The sequence below is a fragment of the Chlorocebus sabaeus genome, chromosome 8 (genome assembly GCF_047675955.1).
Source record: "Chlorocebus sabaeus isolate Y175 chromosome 8, mChlSab1.0.hap1, whole genome shotgun sequence".
NCBI classification, from domain to species: Eukaryota; Metazoa; Chordata; class Mammalia; order Primates; family Cercopithecidae; genus Chlorocebus; species Chlorocebus sabaeus.
This window is the reverse complement of record NC_132911.1, coordinates 15,635,601-15,657,152: the sequence shown is the minus strand read 5'-3', so window position 1 is coordinate 15,657,152 and position 21,552 is coordinate 15,635,601. Positions and strand designations below refer to the sequence as shown.

Sequence of the window (21,552 nt, the reverse complement as noted above, 5' to 3'; positions counted from 1 at the left end):
GTCTCTTGTTATCAAACCTTTCCAATGTTTCTGATACATGTTAAAGAGACACAGGAACATTTTTGTTGTTGCTGTTAAGCTACAAATTTATGTATGCACATAAAATTTAGATTATGCTGAAAAAGGTACAAGGACTTATTTGTATGGCTGCCAATGTAAAATGAGAAAAGTCCTGGAAAGTGAAAGAGAGAGAGAGAGAGGAGAGAGAGAGAGAGAGAGAAGAGAGAGAGAGAGGAGAGAGAGAGAGAAGAGAGAGAGAAAGGAGAGCGGAGAGGGAGAGGGAGAAAGGGAGAGAGACAGAGAGGAAGAGAGAGACCGGGTGCTATGGCTCACACCTGTAATCTCAGCACTTTGGGAGGTTGACTTGAGGTCAGGAGTTCAAGATCAGCCTGGCCAACATGGTAGCAGAGAGCTGAAATTGCACCACTGCACTCCAGCCTGGGCAACAGAGTGAGACGCCATCTCAAAACAAACAAATAAATAAATAATTTTTTTTGAGACAGGGTTTCTCTCTTCTTGCCCAGGCTGGAGTACAATGGCACAATCTCGGCTCACTGGAAGCTCTGCCTCCCGAGTACAAGCGATTTTCCTGCCTCAGCCTCCTAAGTAGCTGGGATTACAGGTGCCTGCCACCACACCTGGCTAATTTTTTTGTATTTTTAGTGGAGATGGGGTTTCACCACATTGGCCAGGCTGGTCTTGAACTCCTGACCTCAGGAGATTCACCCGCTTCAGCCTCCCAAAGTGCTGTGATTACAGGCGTGAACTGCTGTGCCCGGCCAATAAATAATTTTTTTTAAACAGCCAGGAAATACGTATTTTTTCCAAATATGCAAAACTATTTGTTCTAAGGGAAATTGTTTTTTCAGTGAATAGAGTAATTAAAATAATACTAAGGGAATTCCTTATTTGGCAGTTTGCAATGACAATTTGTGTGTACATCATTTCTGAGAATTAGTTTTCCTGAATCTTTTTTTTTTTTTTTTTTAGGTTATATGCGCACAACGTACAAGTCTGTTACATATGTATACATGTGCCATGTTGGTGTGCTGTACCCATTAACTCGTCATTTACATTAGGTATATCTCCTAATGCTATTCCTCCCCTCTCCTCCCACCCTATGACAGGCCACAGTATGTGATGTTCCCTATCCTGTGTCCAAGTGTTCTCATTGTTCAGTTCCGACCTGTGAGTGAGAACATGCAGTGTTTGGTTTTCTGTCCTTGCGATAGTTTGCTCAGAATGATGGTTTCCAGCTTCATCCATGTCTCTACAAAGGACATGAACTCATCCTTTTTTATGGCTGCATAGTATTCCATGGTGTATATGTGCCACATTTTCTTAATCCAGTCTATCACTGATGGACATTTGGGTTGGTTCCAAGTCTTTGCTATTGTGAATAGTTCCACAATAAACATACGTGTGCATGTGTCTTTATAGCAGCATGATTTATAATCCTTTGGGTATATACCCAGTAATGAGATGTTTGGGTCAAATGGTATTTCTAGTTCTAGATCCTTGAGGAATCACCACACTGTCTTCCACAATGGTTGAACTAGTTTATAGTCCCACCAACAGTGTAAAAGCATTCCTATTTCTCCACATCCTCTCCAGCACCTGTTGCTTCCTGAATTTTTAACGATCTCCATTCTAACTGGAGTGAGATGGTATCTCATTGTGGTTTTGATTTGCATTTCTCTGATGACCAGTGATGATGTGCCCATCTGACAAAGGGCTAATATCCAGAATCTACAAAGAACTTAAACAAATTGACAAGAAAAAAAATCAAACAACCCCATCAAAAAGTGGGTGAAGGATATGAACAGATACTTCTCAAAAGAAGACATTTATGCAGCCAACAGACACATGAAAAAATGCTCACCGTCTCTGGTTTTCCTGAATCCTATGTTGATATGGACAAGGACTATGATCTCTAATGGATTTAAACACTGTGGAGGAAGAGGATGGAGGAAGGCAGGCATAGGGCTCAAATCCTCCCTTTTCTCAGGTAGAGGCAAATTAAAATAATTACCTGGGAAAATTGACTTTTGTGAGAAGTCAAATCAGGTTATTCAGATCCAAACGTTTCTTTTATTTCCTTCCTTTTACTCTATTAAATTACTGATTAAATCGTTTTACAAGTTATTTTCTGTCACTTGTAAAAAAATTTTCAGCTAAGAAAGAAGAACTACCTCTTTTCCCACACTCAAAAAACACACCCCTAAAAATAGAGATACACATTTGCACACAGAAAGATACAAGAGAGGGTTCCATATACATCTGTCTTTTTACATGCAAGTTAAAACTTATGGGTAAGTTTAATACATTGCTGTATATGACAGATATACAAATTTAACAAAATATGGTTTTTTGCTAAAATTAAATGTTATTTATTATAGATTGTGTCACAGAATGTAGATTCCATTTCAAACTGAAATTTTAGTTTAAAACACTATGTAAAAGAGCCTTAGACATTTCACGTGGAATTAATATATTTTTCCATTTTGTTTCACAGAAGTATGGAGCAGTGGGATTGCTTTCGTGATCAACAGGAGGACGTTGATAGCTGCTCCGAATCTGTGAAATTTGACGCTCGCTCAATGACAGCTCTGCTTCCTCCGAGTAAGTGGAGGGGGATGGGCTGCCCATGGAGGTCATTCTTAGAGTTTTTGACAATATATAAAATTATAGTCTTGAAACTTACGTTAAATGTATATGGATGTTAAAAATAACACTTATTTGACAAATAGGGGTATTCTTGAGACAGAATAAAAATAAGCTTAAATAAAAGTAAGGCAGTATTATATGAAATTAAAGTAATCTACAACACTGATTGAGCCCTCACTTCCCAGCTACAATTAGGTCCTAGAGATAAATAGGATCCTAGCACCGTGAACTAATATTTGAAAATCATGGGTAGTAGGTGCCTGTATTCGTTTTCTAGAGTTGTTGTAACAAATAGCTGCAAATTGGGAGGCTTAAAACAACAGAAATTTATTCACTCACAGTTCTGAGACCCAGAAGTCTAAAATGCAGGTGTCAGACCATGTGCCATTTTGAAGGCTCTAGGGAAGAATCTTCCTGTGCCTCCTCCCAGCTTCTAGGGGCTCCTGGCAGTTCTTAGTGTTCCTTGCCTTTGTAGCTGCACCACTCTTATCTCTCCCTCCTTCTTCGTATGGTCTTCTCTGTGTAGCCATTTGTTATTTTCTTACAAAGACATCAGTCTTTAGATTAGGGTTCACCCTAATCCAGTATCACTTCATTTTAACTTGATTAACATCTCCAAAGACCCTATTTCCAAATAAACTCACTTTCACAGGTACCTGTGGTTAAAACTTCAACATATCTTTTGCGGGCGCACAATTCAACCCCATATAGCAGTGGTGAAACACGTTTGCACAGGTTATGACAACAGCTCAAAAGTAGCAATACTCAGCTGTATCTCAACAGGATCATTTAAGGTGTCAGGAGGAGTTACTTATAATTCTGCTAAGCCTAAAAGTATAAATACATATTGCTAAGGGTATAGGTGGAGGCGGAAAAGACAGAGAAGACATTTCAGTGTGAAGAAGCAGCATATACAAAGTTAAAGGCTCATATATGAGTTCTTGCATAGCAAACCTGAAATACAGGCCTCAACTCCAGGGTGACAGGGGATCTTGTGTTCTGTGTAAAGGGTGGATGGGAGGATGTGGTACAAGCGAGACACATACAAGTAAAGATAATAGTGAGGGCTGTTACGCACAGAAATAATGAGTGTTTGAAGAAGGAGGAAAGAGTCATTGGGAGCAGAGAATAAGCAATCGAAATGTTTGAGAGCTATTTAAAAGGTAGAATTTACATTTGTGATGCTAATTTAGAGATGAAGAAAATGACTCCTACTTTTCAGGCTTAATCAACCTGGCAGGTGGACCATATCTCAACTTGCTTCTTTTACTGGTTCTTTTTCTTTTTTTCCTTCAATCTTTTCTTTCCTTTCCTTTTCTGTCTTTTCTTTTTCTTTTTCTTTTTTTCTTTTTGAGAAAGGATCTCACTTTTTCGCCTAGACTGGAGTGCAGTGGTGTGATCACAGCCTGTTGCAGCCTCAACTTCTTAGGCTCAAGCAATTCTCCCACCTCAGCCTCCTAAGTAGCTTGGATTACAGGGATATGCTACCACGACTGGCTACTTTTTATATTTCTTGTAGAGACAGGGTTTCTCCACGCGACCCAGGCTGGTGGTCTCAAACTCCTAGGCTCAAGCCATCCTCCCGCCTCGGCCTCCCAAAGTGCTGGGATTACAGGCTTGAGCCACTGCATCCAGCTCTTTTCTTTTCCTTACTTTTTAAAAACTTTCTCAGCCGAGCGCCATGGCTCAGGCCTGTAATCCCAACACTTTGGGAGGCCTAGGTGGGCAGATCACGAGATCTGGAGATCGAGACCATCCTGGCTAACACGGTGAAACCCCGACTCCACTAAAACTACAAAAAATTAGCCGGGGGAGGTGGCGGGCGCCTGTAGTCCCAGCTACTCGGGAGGCTGAGGCAGGAGAATGGCGTGAACCCGGGAGGCGGAGCTTGTAGTGAGCCGAGATCCGGCCACCGCACTCCAGCCTGGGCGACAAAGCGAGACTCTGTCTCAAAAAAAAAAAAAAAAATTCTTTTCTTTTCAATACCTTAACCTTGTTTGTTGCAACCTGAAGGTAAAATTTACTTTTTTAAATTGATCAATGAAAGCAATGACCACAGAAAATAAATTTTTAATGATCATTGTATTCACCTAATCAGAGAAAGGACTTCCTCATCTATTATTTCCAGGTTATATTGATTTCTCTCTACTACAATTAATATCCCATTATATAAATCATAGTGCCATATAAATGCATGCAAATAAAAGATTGCTGTTATTAATAAGGTGGGCTTCACTGATCCATTCTAAAGATTAATCAAAATGTGAATCACTTGGTTTATTTCATTTTTCTTAAATATTATTTACATTGTATTCAAATCATAAGAGTTATCCAAATACAAAACTATTGAGAAGGAATTGGACAATAAAATTATTTTAACATTGTAGTCATTGAAAATAAATATTTGCCCTGATTTTAAAATACTAAAAATTACATAGTTAGTTTAGAAAATTTTGTCATCCAGAATATCTTCCCATGTGAATGCTGAATAAAATTTGTGTTTGTATATGTAAGTGTCGATATTAAAATTTACCAACTGATTCCAAAAAATCAGACAAGCACAACTTGTAGAGCACGGTAACTTTCTTGTGGATGTTTAGTGAGTGGATAAGTCAATCAAGTGTCTATAATGATACCTGGATTGGCTTTTCCTGTGACTGCCCCATTTCTTTCTACTGTGTAAATCTGGACAATTGTTTTTCTTTTTTATTCGAGTAGGCTTGGTAGTAACAATGTAATTGGAGATTAAAACAATTTTAATTATGGAAGAAGATAACACTTTCTAACAGTAGGCTGGGCTCTTTTGTTTTATTAGATCCTAAAAACAGCCCTCCCCTTCAAGAGAAACTGAAGTCCTTCAAAGCTGCACTGATTGCCCTTTACCTCCTTGTGTTTGCAGTTCTCATCCCTCTCATTGGAATAGTGGCAGGTAATGTAATCCAGAGTTTTGAAATTTAGTAACTCATCCGTGAATTATTCATTGCCAAAGCGAAAAAGAAGCATTCAGTGTTTTATATAGAGTACATTCATAAAGAAAATACTATATTACAAAGAGTCCTTCAAATTTATTAAATTAAAAAACAGATTCTGCAAAGTTAAGTAGAAAGAATAGTTTTTAAATTAGAAAAAAAAAAACAAAATAGAATGGAAATAAGAAGTGCAAGATAAAAATACAGATTTGTAAAAGTAAAATGAAAAGGACTAAAGTCTTTCAAAAATATATTATCCTCTAGAGTCCTCTCTTTCTAATGTGGGTGACAAATTTCAAAAGTATTCGTTTTACCAATGTGAAGAAATAACGTGATCATTTTCATTAACAATGGCTGTAACATAACAAACAAACCTGTTGTCCAGGAGAAGCTCTTCTATTCTTAGTACTGAGAGCGGAAAAAATATTTCTGTCAGTTTTTAAAGAGAGGAGACCTTGTAGAATAATGGCATACAACTTAGTGAAATCCAGTTTATATGACCATACTTTTCACAGGGATCTTATTTAAAATATCTCTAAAAATAATCTGATAGCATCCTCTCAAAGAAAAAATATAAAACGTGTTACTTGGGCTCAAAATGATGTTCTTGAGGTACATATTTCTTTGGAGAGGCTGACTTGAACTGGAGATAGATTTGACTGTTTCTACAAGGGTGGATAGCTTGTATACACCTTAAGCACATATGTAAATATTATTCCCCTTGTAGCATTTTAGATGGATTTTGTGTGTTTTGATTGGCATTTGAATTTATATGCCTTATAGCTCTCCTCTTCTCTATATGACTGATAAAATGTCTGCCCATATGCTCTAATAAGAGATATGTGGGGAGTAAGATACATTTTTATGTGCATACTAAGCAGCTTAACAACAACAACAAAGTTTCTAAAGACCAGGCCAAACTTCCTCTGCTACAGGGCAGTCTAAGGAAGAATTCCAAGACAGAGCAAAAATTTCACTAAGAAAGAAATGATAAAAACAATAATATACCCTTACAATTAACCTCTATATAGACACTGTAATTATTCTCATTATCTACATAAGAAAATTCAGACAGCTCACTATTGGAGCTGGAGTTCCCATCCAGACTTCTGAACCCTAACCTCTGGTCTATTGTCTCCCAGTTTAATTAAGTTTTTATAAAACAATATGATTGGCCAATAAAAAACAAAAAAGTCACCTCAAGAAAATATTTTCCACAGGTAACAATTAACTTCTTTTTGACCGTTAAAAATGAACTAAAACCAAAATCCAACCATAACAACCAAACCAACCACCAAACTATTTTTGTCTGAGTAAAAGGACAAGTTAATGTTTGGCATTAAACAGTCAATTTCCTCATAATCAAGGTTATCTGTATGTTTGTTTGTGTCTATGCTTATCTGTAATTTGAAATGCTTAACTAAAGGATGCTTCATTGTTGGGATTATTGCCTATAAGCCAATTAGAATTTAAGTACATTTCATCACTTTTATGCAAATCACTGCCTGCAGAGCCAAGACCAGGGACTGCAGCTTCTGATAGGCTCATGCAGAATGCAGACAGGAGTCGGAAAATAATTCAAGGTTCTAACCAAGTTCAAAGTCCCTGAGCTATTAGAAAATACTACCAAGTCAACAGATTTGTTCTGGAGTTTATAATGATTGAACTAGTCTGTTTACTAAAACTACAATAGGTACCTACTAAAATTGACTAGATGCTAAGAATGTTCAAATTTTATAAGTTCACATCAGTACCAGATTCGCCAGAATTTGGAAAAGGCTTCACTATGTTTATTATGTATTAATAAGAAATAATTGACAATCCACTTACAACTTCAATTAAGTTGTAGATCAGTACATTTTTCAAAAAGAAACTGAAAAGCAATATATATATCTCTATTTGGCATAAAAAATTACAAATGTAGACAAAATAGATCCCTAAAATGGTAGAAGTTTGGCAACTATGAATTGATGGGTGAAATAGAATATTATATATAAAACTCTAAATATGAAGTAAATTATATATTGAAGGTTATTTTCTTAATTATAAGGTTTATTCCATTTACAGCCTTTTCTTAAAGAAGCTGCTGAAACACAGAGTGTGACAACATAACACTGTGTCAGAACAATAAGAAAAAAAATCAAGAATTTATGTTTATATATGTATAAATTGTTACTGAAATACTAAAAATTCTTTAGCTGGAAACAATATCCATTTGGGGTAGGAAAAGATAATTCCAATATGAAAGAGTAGATATGATCTGTAGAATCAAATATAACCCTGTCCTTAGGTTTTTGCACAGACCATAAAATTCTGTCTCCTTTCATATGTGAAACAGAAAAGTCACAAAATGCCATCTCTCCAATAAAAATAAGTGAACTTTTGAAATGTAAACCCTGGCATTCTTTACCTAGATATATGACAAAAAGTTAACATTTTAATGAAAAATTAGTTTTCACTCAGGGTTTGATGAAACAGGCAATTTGTGGTTTTAGATCTGTTAAAATGTAGCATTTACTGTCAACTCATGTTTAACTTGTTGTCAAATTAAAAATAGTTGGTCATGTGACCTTAGTCAAATTGGGTCTTCTCTTTCCATATTGTGAAAAATATTAGTTTTACTGATACAAAATAAATCTTATTTCCAAAGAAAGTAAAACTATATGGCTGAGCAATAAGGGCAATGTACATAGTAAAATAAAGCATAGAGATAACTGTGTTCATGGGAACATCCAACTCCAGAAAAATATTTTTATCACACAGTGCTAATTCCCCATAGTCAATCAATATTGGGCATATAGGTACTTGAATCACACATCTGGAATCCAAATATTAATAATAGCAAAAATCTGAAACTTATCGAATGCTTTTTACATGCCAGGAAGTCGTCTAAGTATTTTACATATAGTTCATTTAATTATTTGGACACTGACTGTTAGTACCCCATTTACACAGATGGTGAAATAGAGGCAATGACAGATTAAGTAACTTGTCTAATGCCATAGTTTATAAAGTGCAGAGCCAGAATTGCTAATCTAGGCAGTTCTGTTCTAGAATCTAAATTCTTAACTGCTACTTCAAAAGAAATAGTAATCAAAAAAGGACAATGCTAGAGGAAAATTTTGAAGTAATTTTGAAAAAAATGTTTATTTGTGCTTCTGATTGTTACAGTCAAATTCCATTACCGATTGTTCTTTTATTCCCAGAGTTACTCAAGCAGTGTTTTCCGCATAGTATATAATAATTAAATCATAGAATTAATGAATACATGGATGAGGCTGTCAACCCAAAACTTGCTCCCCACAATGAATTTAGTAAATGTGATGAAATACAGTTAAGAAATACACTTTTATTTCCAAGCTATTGATACGTTAAGAAATACAGAATAACATACTCAATACAAATTCTATTGTAGATCACATCAAAATATTGTCACACACATTTTGTTATTTCAAATAAGCTAATATTAAATTAATAAAACCAGGAAAAATATGGTATCATATATTTTTTGAAATTAGAATTTAATTACATATTTAGGATGACACTCTTAATCTAATAATAGCTACAATAGTAATGCTCATCAAACAGCTTCTTCTGTTTTTTTTTTTGGTTTTTTTTTTTGAGACGGAGTCTTGCTCTGTCAGCCAGGCTGGAGTGCAGTCGCAGGATCTCAGCTCACTGCAACCTCCACCTCCCAGGCTCAAGCAATTCTCCTGCCTCAGCATCTAGAGTAGATGGGATTATAGGTGTGTGCCACCACGCCCAGCTAATTTTTACATTCTTAGTAGAGACGGGATTTCACCATGTTCGCCAGACTAGTCTCGAACTCCTGACCTCAGGTGATCCAACCACAGCCTCTTTAAGCAAAGGTAGTAAATTCGGTGGATATAACTGATAGATAGTATCTCTCATTTATAAGGCACTTTAGAGAAATAGATATGCCTGTTTCATTTGTGCTCAGCACCATTGTCGAGGTAATTGTTACTTTTACAAATTGAGAAAACCAAAGCAAGGAGAGGGATAAGTAACTTGTTCAGAGTAGCCTAGTTGGTAACGGAGTAGTGTAGGAAGATTCTAGAATCAGGGAACTAGATTCTATGTAAAAACTAAGCTCTCATTTATGGAACAAAACCCTTGAGTTAGGGGTAGAACTAAATGTTTTTATTGTGTTGTTTAATTCTCAAAAATCTATAAAAATTGTACTGTCATCATATCACTTTTATTAAGAAAATTGATAGACTCAGGTGGAGCTGCATATATTTTTTAGCAATATGAAATTATTCTTTTTATTGTTCCATAATTGTCAAATGTGGAAAATCTTATACATCCAATCTAATATGAATATGAGTAACATACATGTCAGTAAAAGGTATAAACAGATACATATATAGAAATACAGGAAAACAGAAAACCTCAACCATCACTGAATAGTGATAAGATTGTGTTTAACATTTTCCTCATTGTCTTCAATTAAGGATTTGTTTTGTTTTGAGATGGAATCTCGCTCTGTTGCCCAGGCTGGAGTACAGTGGCATGATCTCAGCTCACTGCAACCTCTGCCTCTCAGGTTCAAACGATTCTCCTGTCTCAGCCTCCTGAGTACATGGGACTGTAGGTGCCCGCCACCACGCTCAGCTAATTTTTGTATTTTTAGTAGAGACAGGGTTTCATCATGTTGGCCAGGATGGTCTTGATTTCCTGACCTTGTGATCCACCTGCTTCAGTCTCCCAAAGTGCTGGGATTATAGGCATAAGCCAATGCACCCCGCCTATTTTTGTATAAAAAGTTAATGTTTATGCCTTTTATTTTTTGAAACTATAAAACATATTGCTTTAGATTATTTCAGAATGATAATTAGCTTGTTTAGAGAACACATGCCCATTTGGGGATATGTATCAGCAACTCGCTATGTTCCTAAAATACTGTTTTGGAATACAATTTTTTTAATTTGGTAAATAATTAATCACAAGATTGTTCATCAAAACATTGACTATATTACTGAAAACAGAGGCAAACTAAATACAGCTGTTTTCTAAAATAAATCTGGCAGATCCATGCATATAATACAATGGAGTTTCTTAAATTATTTTTGTAGAACAATATTAAATATTAATAATATGAAAAAGTACTTACGATAGAGCATTACATTAAAAAGTGGTGTCCAGATTATTTAAAAATGTCACATTTTAAGATTAATAATATGATAAGGTTTGAGACATATACACCAAAATCCTAGAGTTTAAGCTAGGATGAGAGATTCATGGTAAATTGTTTTTTCATATTATCTGTATTTTCTAAATTTTCTGCTGTGAATATATATTTTATAATAGTTAAAAAGGAGTGTTATGAGAATAGTACCTTTATAAAGAGAAAAAAAGTATTTGCCCAACTTCCTGCTCTACCAACTGTGAATTAGGTCTGTGTTAACTGAAAATGACACTTTTCTGGCAGCTGAAGTGAAAGAATGAAGATAAACCAACAATTTATCGATACTGTTCATGATACCAGTATTTTACCACATGTTGCTTTTGTCATCCTCATGATCATCATTATCATTGTTAACTTATTCAACATGCTTACTTCAGAAACTGGATTAAGCACTAGTTCCCTTTATTCTAACAACAATTCTGTAGATACATTGCCTTTCGTAATCTATAGAATTGTTTTGAATTGGCAAAACCAAAATCAGTGGCCAAGAAGATTCCTATAAGCAGCAATTCAGAAAGCATGATATAATCCTGGAATCATCTTAACATAAAATGGGAAAGGGAGAATGTGTGCTTCTCAGCAATATACTTAGTGTAGTTCACACATTGTAGATGAAAAGGAAATACTTAATTTAGCCTAGCATTCAAAATGTTGGAATGGAATGGAATAAAACGAACGGAAAGGAATGATATGGGATGGGATAGTGTATGCATTTCAGGATTAGGCCATGACTGGTTTATTTTGACTTAAATATACAGCTCAGCTTCTGAAGTGGGAAACGAAGAATTGCTCAGTTGGTTCTACTAATGCAGACGATATGACTCAAAGTCTCACAGGAAAAGGAAATGACAGTGAAGAGGAAACGAGATTTCAAGAAGTCTTTATGGAACACATGAGCAACATGGAGAAGAGAATCCAGCACATTTCAGACATGGAAGCCAATCTCATAGATGCAGAGCATTTCCAAAACTTCAGCGTGACAACTGATCAAAGATTTAATGACATTCTTCTCCAGCTAAGTACCTTGTTTTCCTCAGTCCAGGGACATGGGAATACAATAGATGAAATCTCCAAGTCCTTAATAAGTTTGAATACCACATTGCTTGATTTGCAGCTCAACATAGAAAAGCTGAATGGCAAAATCCAAGAGAAAACCTTCAAACAACAAGAGGTAAGAGTTTGTGGACGGCAAGGTCACGTGCTGGAACTGAATCTATCCAAGTCTCTTCTCCTTAGGCAGTACAGGAAAGCAAAAGTTGCAAACCCTGTTTCATTATCCTGTTTACCCTGATTTCTGTGGTGAACTTATCAAAAGACTTTAAATGAACTTTAAGGGATTTAAAATGGATTAGCTGTCTCCAAACTCTTAGAAAAAGGGGGAAATTTTCCCATTGAATATAGACTCCCTTTACATATTTTATAAATACTGTTAAAATGTCTTTTTAGACTGCCTAAACCGATCATAATTTTTAGAGTGTCTTAACAGATCTTGAGACGTGAACACTCTGTATGTGTGAATTTTGCAACAGACCCATTTGATGTGCTTAGATTTTTTTGACTTGTAAGTTTCACTCACAACTTTTGAACTTGTACATGGTCCTCAACTTAAGGTGTCAGAAGACAATGGTATTACAGTTTGTGTATGGGGAGTCTGTTGGTGAACCTCATCCCAATGCCTTGATATTCCGTTTATATTCCATGTCACTTCTAAAATCTATCAGTGTTTCCTACATTGTTAATAAGTAAGCATATCAAAGGGTATTGGGATATTAAAGTTTTGGGCTATCAAAAGATTAGAGAAAGTGTACAAAGAAGAAACTGTCCATAGTTTTGATGATACAAAAAAGAGAGGAAGCTAAAATGTTAGTTATCGGGATAGACATTGATTAAGTTGGGGGGAAAGAAGAGTAGAAAAGAAATACTATTTATGTAACAATAGGGTCAGAAGAGCACTGAGATGAGGTAAGGAGAGAGGGAAGCTGGATGAGATGGAAGAAGAAGGATACGTTCGATTCTGGCAGTGCGTTAAATCCTGGAGGACCATAGAGTGCTTTTGTTTCTTTGTTTTTGAGATGGAGTCTCACTCTGTTGCCCAGGCTGGAGTACAACGGCATGATCTTGGCTCACTGCAACCTCTGCCTCCCAGGTTCAAGTGATTCTCGTGCCTCAGCATCCCATGTAGCTGGGATCAAAGGCATGTGCCGCCCCACCTGGCTAATTTTTGTATTTTTAGTAGAGATGGGGTTTGTACCATGTTGGCCAGGCTGGTCTCAAACTCCTAGCCTCAGGTGATCTACCCATCTTGGCTTCCCAAAGTGCTGGGATTACAGGCATGAGCCACTGTGTCTGGCTGACTGTGGTGTGCTTTTGAACCCACATATGTGAGAAATTGAAAGCAAATTGGAAACCATTTGGAAGTTGGTAGAAATTTTGAACCTGTTTGAAGTGATAGTTAATAGAAACAATCAAAATCTGGTGATCAGTGAGCTGTTCAAGTTTGCATAGACACGTTTTGGAGGGAATTCCAGCATTAGAAAAGGAAATACAAGGGAATGGTGAAACTTTGAAACCTATATACATCTTTAGAAACAGTAGTCACTCACAGGAACTTAGGAACTAGGTCAGTGCCAATGTGTGTGTGTGTGTTTGTGTGTGTGTGTGTGTGTACTCCTGTGTATACTGAAAAACAATGTTGGGACGCTCATCCCCATTGCTTGAATAATTTTATTGATCTTTGAATCTTTAGCTCAATGTAGGAATAAATTAAATGAATGCCTGAATTTGTAAATGTCGTTTGAGGAAATAGCTTATAAGTGACACCAGCATAACACTTATTAAGGACACACCAAACATTTATTTGAAAGAAAAAGGAAGAACATTGGCAACAAATGAAAAACAGGGGTGGCATCTATCATCTCCTTCGATCGAGGTCAAAAGGACTGTATGACTACAAAATTAAATGCCTGTTTCTAGGAGGGTCACTGGTGGTAGCGTCTGGAGGGAGTGCATGGATGCTGTATAGGATTTTTTGAAATTAAACACACTTTTCCTCCTCCCAGGAAAAATAATTTCCAGTGAAATTTGACAAATGTAAGCACCATATGCAGTTTTCAAAGAAGGGAATAAGAAGGTAGCCTCATCGGCCGGCCACAGTGCTTCACGCCTATAATCTCAGCAGTTTGGGAGGCTGAGGTGGGCAGACCACTAGGTCAGGAGTTCAAGGCCAGTCTGGCCAACATAGTGAAACCCCATCTCTACAAAAAAAAAAAAAAAAAAAAAAAAAATTAACCCAGTGTGGTGGTATGCCCCTGTAATCCCAGCTACTTGGGAGAACCACTTGAACCCAGGAGGCGGAGGTTGCAGTGAGCCGAGATCATGCCACTGCACTATAGCCTGGGTGACAGTGTGAGACTCCATCTCAAAAAGATAAAAATAAAAAGTAGCCTCAGCTTTTCGGTATGATGAAAAAGCTGAGTGATTCCTGGTTTCTAGGAAGCAAAATCACTTTCTAGTTCCTTAACACTTTATGCTGAATGTCTAGAACTACCCAACATACTTGCAGCAATTTTTAGCCACCTAAATTAAGTCAAGTGTATTTATCATGGTGGTGTGCTCTACAAACATCCATGCTCACCATTTCACCTTTATTGCGATGATGGTATGTACAGAAAATGTCAAATGGTCAGGGAAGGAGGAGGTGCAGGACAGAGAAATTCTAATCTAGAATAAGGTTTCGTTTGGAAGAAGGCACAGTTAGAGCAATGAAAGCTGATAAGCCTCTCTGCTTAAGTATAGTGTCATTGAAGAGGCAAATCTAGATGCACATTCATTTTCAAAGGTCTTACTTCCTGACCATCTTGATCCTCTCACCTCAGCTTGTCTAGTCCAGTCCAGCTCAAGAGAGTGTAATTTTCTCTTTACATCTGGATTAAAGAAAAATATACCACGGGCTTATTTCCATGTGCAAATGGGAAATGAGTATTTACCAACTTTAGAACATAGGAGTACTTAACACAATGATAAAGCATACAATGAAGACAGAAAATGGGATACAAGTGGAACAGAGAGACAAAAATTATTACCAGAATAGATGAGAAGATTTGGTTCGTCAAAAAGAGAAAGCCCAACACCAAAAGAGAAAACCAAGCAAAGGGTCTAAAAGAAAAATTAATAAATATTAATTGTCAGAAATTGAATGACTGGATGCTTTAACCTCATTATAATTTGAAAAACAAGTTAAATAATAATTATTTGCTATGTACCTACTCTTATTATGCAAATTTAAATATATTAATGGTACCCAGTATTTAGCTGCAAAAAGTAGACACTGACACGCAGTAAGAGGAAGAAAAATGGTCGCATATATTTGGAGAGCAGTACAGCAATGGTTGAACAAAAATACTGTTTAATGTTTAGTCCTTTTGGTCAAATCCGCTTCCAGGAAGATGTTCCATAGAAGTACTTACATCAGTACATAAATACATTTAAAATGACGTTCATGGCAGCATTGTTTACAGTTGTAGAAAAGTGCACAGCTGAAAACACTATGAATAGGAATCCTAAGTAAATTTTGAGAAATAGATTCAATTCCACTAAATTACTGAAAATGTCAGTCTCTAAAGTATTTTAATAGATAAATATCCTTAATATATTATTGAGTAAAATATAAAAGCATATTCCAGGATATAGGAAGATCCTCTCTCTTTTTCACACTCTAAGTCTATGAATGCATATGTATAAATAAACACAAAATAAATATATATTTGAAGACACAAAATCATAATGCCTCAAATACAGAGGCAATGCAAATTGAAGGGAAAGCACTGTTAATATGCGAGTTTGAGGTTTTATTGGGTATGAAAATCTATTGTCAATGTTCATCACCACTGAGGCTTATGACATTAAACTTTGCTTATTACTATAAAACAATTTCCCGTATAAATCTATCAAATGGATGGAATTTGAATATGTTGCCACTCTAAGTACAGTATGAAGACATTTTACTTCAGATAAATTAAAACCTTATGATGTTTATTTAATTTTGTTAGCATTTTGACATCTCTATATATGGGAATAGAAACATCTCATAGATATATTAAATTGATTTTTTGAAAGGGGTTGTGATTATAAACATTCAGCCATTCAGTCAAAAGAGGAAATGTTTCTTGATTAAAGAATTACTACTTTCAAAACAGTTTTCTAATCTCCATATTTTTATTCCATAAAATTCCTGTCATATGTTTTTAAAAACCTGAACTCTGAGGGTTTCTTGAACTTTCATATTTGATAATTATGTATGTAAAAGGTTGTGAATGCCTACTTGTGTCTTACAGGAAATCAGTAAATTAGAGGAGCGTGTTTACAATGTATCAGCAGAAATTATGGCTATGAAAGAAGAACAAGTGCATTTGGAACAGGAAATAAAAGGAGAAGTGAAAGTACTGAATAACATCACCAATGATCTCAGACTGAAAGACTGGGAACATTCTCAGACCTTGAGAAATATCACTTTAATTCAAGGTAAAATGTCTCGTCATTCCTCCAGAAAATGACATATATTAAAATATACTGATACATGCAGAGATTTCATATTTGAAATCCTGTGGTTTGAAATAAATAGTTTTTGAGCATATATGTACTGCAGATACCCAGAGGAAAGAATATTAAAATCAGATCAAGACAGGGTACGATAACCAGTGGCCGGGTGTCATTTAAATAGAAAAGGATAAGCCAAATATATCTTAAGGTCTAATGATTTTCTCATTGCTAAAAACTACCTCATAAGTACTGTATGCAAGTTTTCTGTAATTACAAGTTTCTTCACATGTTCACAAACCAAGCTTGTTAATATTGTTTTTTTAAAACTTTCAGTCTTTTTAACTTCTTACCTGACTGTATTATTAATTAAAAGGATCCTTTGAACTCTCCAAAATAATGATGGATTTATCCATTTCTTCTGCAGCACCTCTTAGTGAAAAAAGGTGAACTAAATCTTGCCTATATATGTATATAGAATATATAATAATTTTTCTCTCTATCAATATTACCAAAGATATATATATATATGCTTTCAGTTTTGGCTTTACATTTTAGATATTTTGGTTTTAGCTTTACATTAGAGATTTTTTTCTATATTTTGATTTCAACAATTTGCAGGTATTTTTCTATATTTTCACCGCAACCTTTTGCCTTTTGTTATCCTTTATTTTAGGTTTGTCTCTTGTAATGAACACTTACCTTTTCTTTCTAAAAAATATATAATCTGACCATCTCTTTTGACTGTATTTATTTCCACTCTCTTATTTTGTGCTCTGGTTTTCTCCAGTTTATTTTATGTTTCTTTTGCTTTCCTTTATTGCCACTTTTGGCAACAAAGATTTTTCTCTTGGTGAATTTTTCTCTCTACCAAAGTTACCAAAAAGGTTTTAGAAACTTTGTAGTATATTTCTATTTTTTATTGATTGTTGACCTTAACATTTATCTTGAAGTCTGTAGTTGATCAGTATCTTAACGTTCATCCTAAAATACACAAGGAACTGAAAATGCTTTGATTATTCTTTTCCCTAGTTTCCTGCTAATATTTTTGTATAGCTCATTCTACTTAATTTTTTTAATTGAGAACTTAGTCAATATTATTTTTCTTTTTTTATACAGACAATATTGTGGAGCCCTAATTAGGGAAAAGTAGTCAGGCTGGTAGGACCAGGGAAAGCAAAAAGAGAAAGAAGATAAGCTATAAATCTGCCTTTCTTCGTGGTCCAGAATGTGTAGGTCCTTCCTGCATGAAACTTATCACCAGATACCTGCAAGTTAACCCACTGTAACCTCGGCTTATCAGTACTGCACAAGCTCTCTTCAGCATATGGTATAAACACTATTCTATAAAATCTTCAGCAAACCTTTGTTTCCTGGCAATCAGTTTCTCTTCTGCTGGCCTGCTCATTGCCTCCTTGCAACGTATTTTCCTGCTTTGGCTAATAAATCTGTCTTTCTTTATCTATAACCATCTTGGTTAATTATTTAACTCTGCACCACTGGCTCAGATGGTCATCACTCACCCACAACAAATATTTATTTAAATTTGCCCATGAATTTACCAATTGTTCTCCCTTCTACATGCACCTCAGTCATTTCTTCTGGGATTATTTTGCTTCTGCATGAAATATATCTTTTGGAAGTTCATTTAGTGAAAGTAAATTGATAGTGAAACATTCTGATTTCATTTTCTCTATTTGGTTTTGATCTTTGAAATTGTTGTACTACATACACACTTCTTAGGTTGACTGTTATTTTGATTACTTCCATCAGTGTGCTGAAAATATTAGTCCCCTGGCTTCAAGCTTTTCTTATGGTTCTTAAAATGACTGCCACCGATCAGTTTGTCATTCTCTGTGTCTTTCATATCTGCAGTTCTACTTATCTGTGTTTTTGTATTGATGATTTATCCATTTAACATTTGTTGTACTTCTTATATTAGTAGATTTATGTCTATCAGTTTGTGAATATAACCAGCTTCATTCACTTTGACTGTTGCTTCTTCACAATTCTTTCTCTCTTTTCCTCTGTAACTCACATAAAATTCATATTGGATGTTCTCATTCCAGCTTCCATGTCTGTTAAGCTCTATTTCATGATTTTAATATTTTGTCTCATTTTATATCATTAGCAACTTGAAAAACAGAACTAAGAACTTCATGTGATTTCATTTCAAATACATTAGTTTGAGAAAATTAAGAAGCCTAATAATCAAGTGATGACAATGAAAAAATAAAAATAAAAACAAGTCTGAGAAAACGATATATAGATAATTTTTACTTCTAATGCTTATAGTTAGTAAAATTAAATAATGTAAATTTACAGACACATAAATATGTAATAGAATGGTTGTTTTAAAATTTAAGAAAATAATAAACACAAAATTCAGGATAATGTTTATCTGTGAAAAGGAAATAGATGAATGAGAAGGGGGAACATCTAGGTAGATATCATTTTATATATTATATCATTTTATATCATTAGCAACTTGAAAAACAGAACTAAGAACTTCATGTGATTTCATTTCAAATACATTAGTTTGAGAAAATTAAGAAGCCTAATAATCAAGTGATGACAATGAAAAAATAAAAATAAAAACAAGTCTGAGAAAACGATATATAGATAATTTTTACTTCTAATGCTTATAGTTAGTAAAATTAAATAATGTAAATTTACAGACACATAAATATGTAATAGAATGGTTGTTTTAAAATTTAAGAAAATAATAAACACAAAATTCAGGATAATGTTTATCTGTGAAAAGGAAATAGATGAATGAGAAGGGGGAACATCTAGGTAGATACCGAATTCTTGGATTGTGATGTTGCAAGGATATTCTCATTATTGTTGTATTTTATAGCTTGCTTATACAGAATAAATATCACATATAGTATTTATCATAGTGAAACAGATGATAAAGAAAAATTTGAATTAATCAGATTTTTCTCTAACAACTGGATACCTCCACTTTGGATTTCAAATAAATGTCCAAAGCTTTACAAATTCAAAATGAAATCCTCGCTTCTTAACTAGCCACCCCCATCCACCTCCCCAAATCTGTTGCATTTTCAGTCTTTTTGATGGTTTTGTCATTTTCCAACCACCTGCTCACTCCATGATCTTGGAAGCTGTCTTTGACTTCCCTGCTCTCATTCTCTATGTAATCCATTTGTAAATCCTACTAATTCTTATTTCATACAATATCTCAAATCAAGCTTCTTCTTATTCTCTATTACTACTCTCATTCAAGCAACCATATCCCAGTCTGGTATCCCTTTCTCAGTTGCTTTCCCCTGCCTCTGCTCTTAGTCCATTCTAAATAGAGCAAACAAACAAACAAACAAACAACAATGCTATTTAAGAAAACCCACACAAATTACTAGATATGTGTGGTTGTGTGGTTTCTCTCTTTACACTAGATGTGTCTTTTCTCTCTCGTGCTTAAATCCTCTAATATCTTCTCATTAGACTTGGGATAAAATTTAAACTTCTACTTGTTCTGTCACCTGTCTACTTCTCTGCCCTAATTTTCTAAATCTTCCCTCTGTCATCCTTCAGACTTGCTTGGAAATGTGGAAGAATTAAGTGCCATGAACAAGTAAAAGTTAATAAAGAGAAAGTGCTTGTTTCATTTCATGCTGTCCACAATGAACATTAGACATTTTCTCTTTCTCTTGAAATGTTCTTCTCTATATCCCTACTCCTTCCTGGCTCCACTTGAAGTTACCTCCTCTACCTTCCACCATTCTCACTCTAACCTCCCCCATCTCTCTCTACCATGATTTCCTTTAATCTCCCCATAGTGTTTACCACTATATGAAATTATGTCATCTGTACATTTGCTTACTTGTTTATCTTGTATCTTCTCCGGTAGAACGTGAGCTCTGTGAGGTTAAGTCTTCTCCTTCTTGTCTACCTCTGCATTCCCAATGCCTGTCAGAGTGCCTGGAAAATAGTGGGAGAGCAATTATATATGTGTTGAGTGAATAAGTGAAACTCACACTTTCTTCTTAGCAAGTTACACTCTGTTATAGCAGTGTCATTCTTCCTGGTTTGCAAGCTATCAATTTTAATTATTTTATATCTCCCAAGACCACTATTAGTTCTCACCATTCTGTATTCTCTATTCCCTTGTCATTTCTTTATATCTTCATATAAATTATTCTTATCACTTCTTTGCCAGAGTTGCAGTTGTTTCCTGCCCAGACTGTAATACTTTTTGCACCCTTGTAGATTACAGCCTTCCTAAAACAAGTCTTAGATTGCATAAAGACTTTCTGTTGCCGCCTCATTAGACATACTATTTTGCCTGTAGTACTCAAGGTCTTCTTCAGTGTGTCTCTTAACTAATCTTGAATCCTTCATTCCCTCCCTTGTCTTTTTTGTATATCAAATATTTCAACTAATTTGACTGTGATTCGAATGCACCCAGTACTTTGTGCATGCTGCCTCATGTATTTTCCTTTATTTGAAATATTTTCTCTTCGATTTGTATTCGAAAATATCTTATTTATCATTCAAAGTCCATCTAAGATGCTACCTCTCACATGAAACCTTTGCTGGTTCTACCAATAGTAAGGCCCAGCTGACATTTATTTCTGTCTTAATACAGAACATTAAGTATTCTCTCACAAGAGAATTCTTAATGTGATAGTTAAGTTTAAAAGTGTCTCATATTCTCTTCCAGAACAGTGTTAACTCTTCCTGGACACAAGTTACTTCAATTAGAAACTATTCTTTATATCTCTTATAGCACCTAGCCGAAAAATATATATTAATTAAATTATAACTTAAGAAGCATATTTTAGAAATTAATGAGTGCTTTATCCTTTATCATGTGTTGATTGTAGGATGAGTGTAATTACTTTGTGTTCTCTCTTCCCTTGTATTAATAATCACTAAATAATTATACAGTTAAAAGAGACAAAGATTTTTAATACATTTCTCAAGTCGTTATAATAATTAGACTCTTAAAGCACTACATACAATTTCATTGTGGAAATGGTGAAGTAGAGTTTGGTGGAGAGTTGGGGATAACATGATTTAAAGAAGCAAAAATGAACTCTAGAGAAAGTTATTTAAGAGAAATGAAATATAATATGGCTCTGTGGTGAGAATAGCTAACATTTTGTTTACTTGGAAAGATTTTAGATATATTGGCTTCCTAGGATA

General features: G+C 35.0%; 1 protein-coding gene across 3 annotated transcripts in view; it reads left to right on the top strand.

Moving 5' to 3' along the window:
* Positions 1–21,552, top strand: part of MSR1 (macrophage scavenger receptor 1) — an 83,702-nt gene that overhangs the window by 11,280 nt on the left and 50,870 nt on the right. For 2 of the 3 annotated variants that reach the window (XM_007961718.3, XM_007961721.3), the window contains exons 2-5: positions 2,516–2,622; positions 5,483–5,596; positions 11,604–12,016; positions 16,179–16,365. In XM_007961718.3, coding sequence (XP_007959909.1) covers positions 2,520–2,622; positions 5,483–5,596; positions 11,604–12,016; positions 16,179–16,365 — 817 coding nt within the window. In that variant the 5' untranslated portion in view covers positions 2,516–2,519. Of the gene's footprint in view, positions 1–990; positions 1,080–2,515; positions 2,623–5,482; positions 5,597–11,603; positions 12,017–16,178; positions 16,366–21,552 lie in introns of all 3 variants that reach the window. The other variant, XM_073017955.1, reaches the window with a different exon arrangement.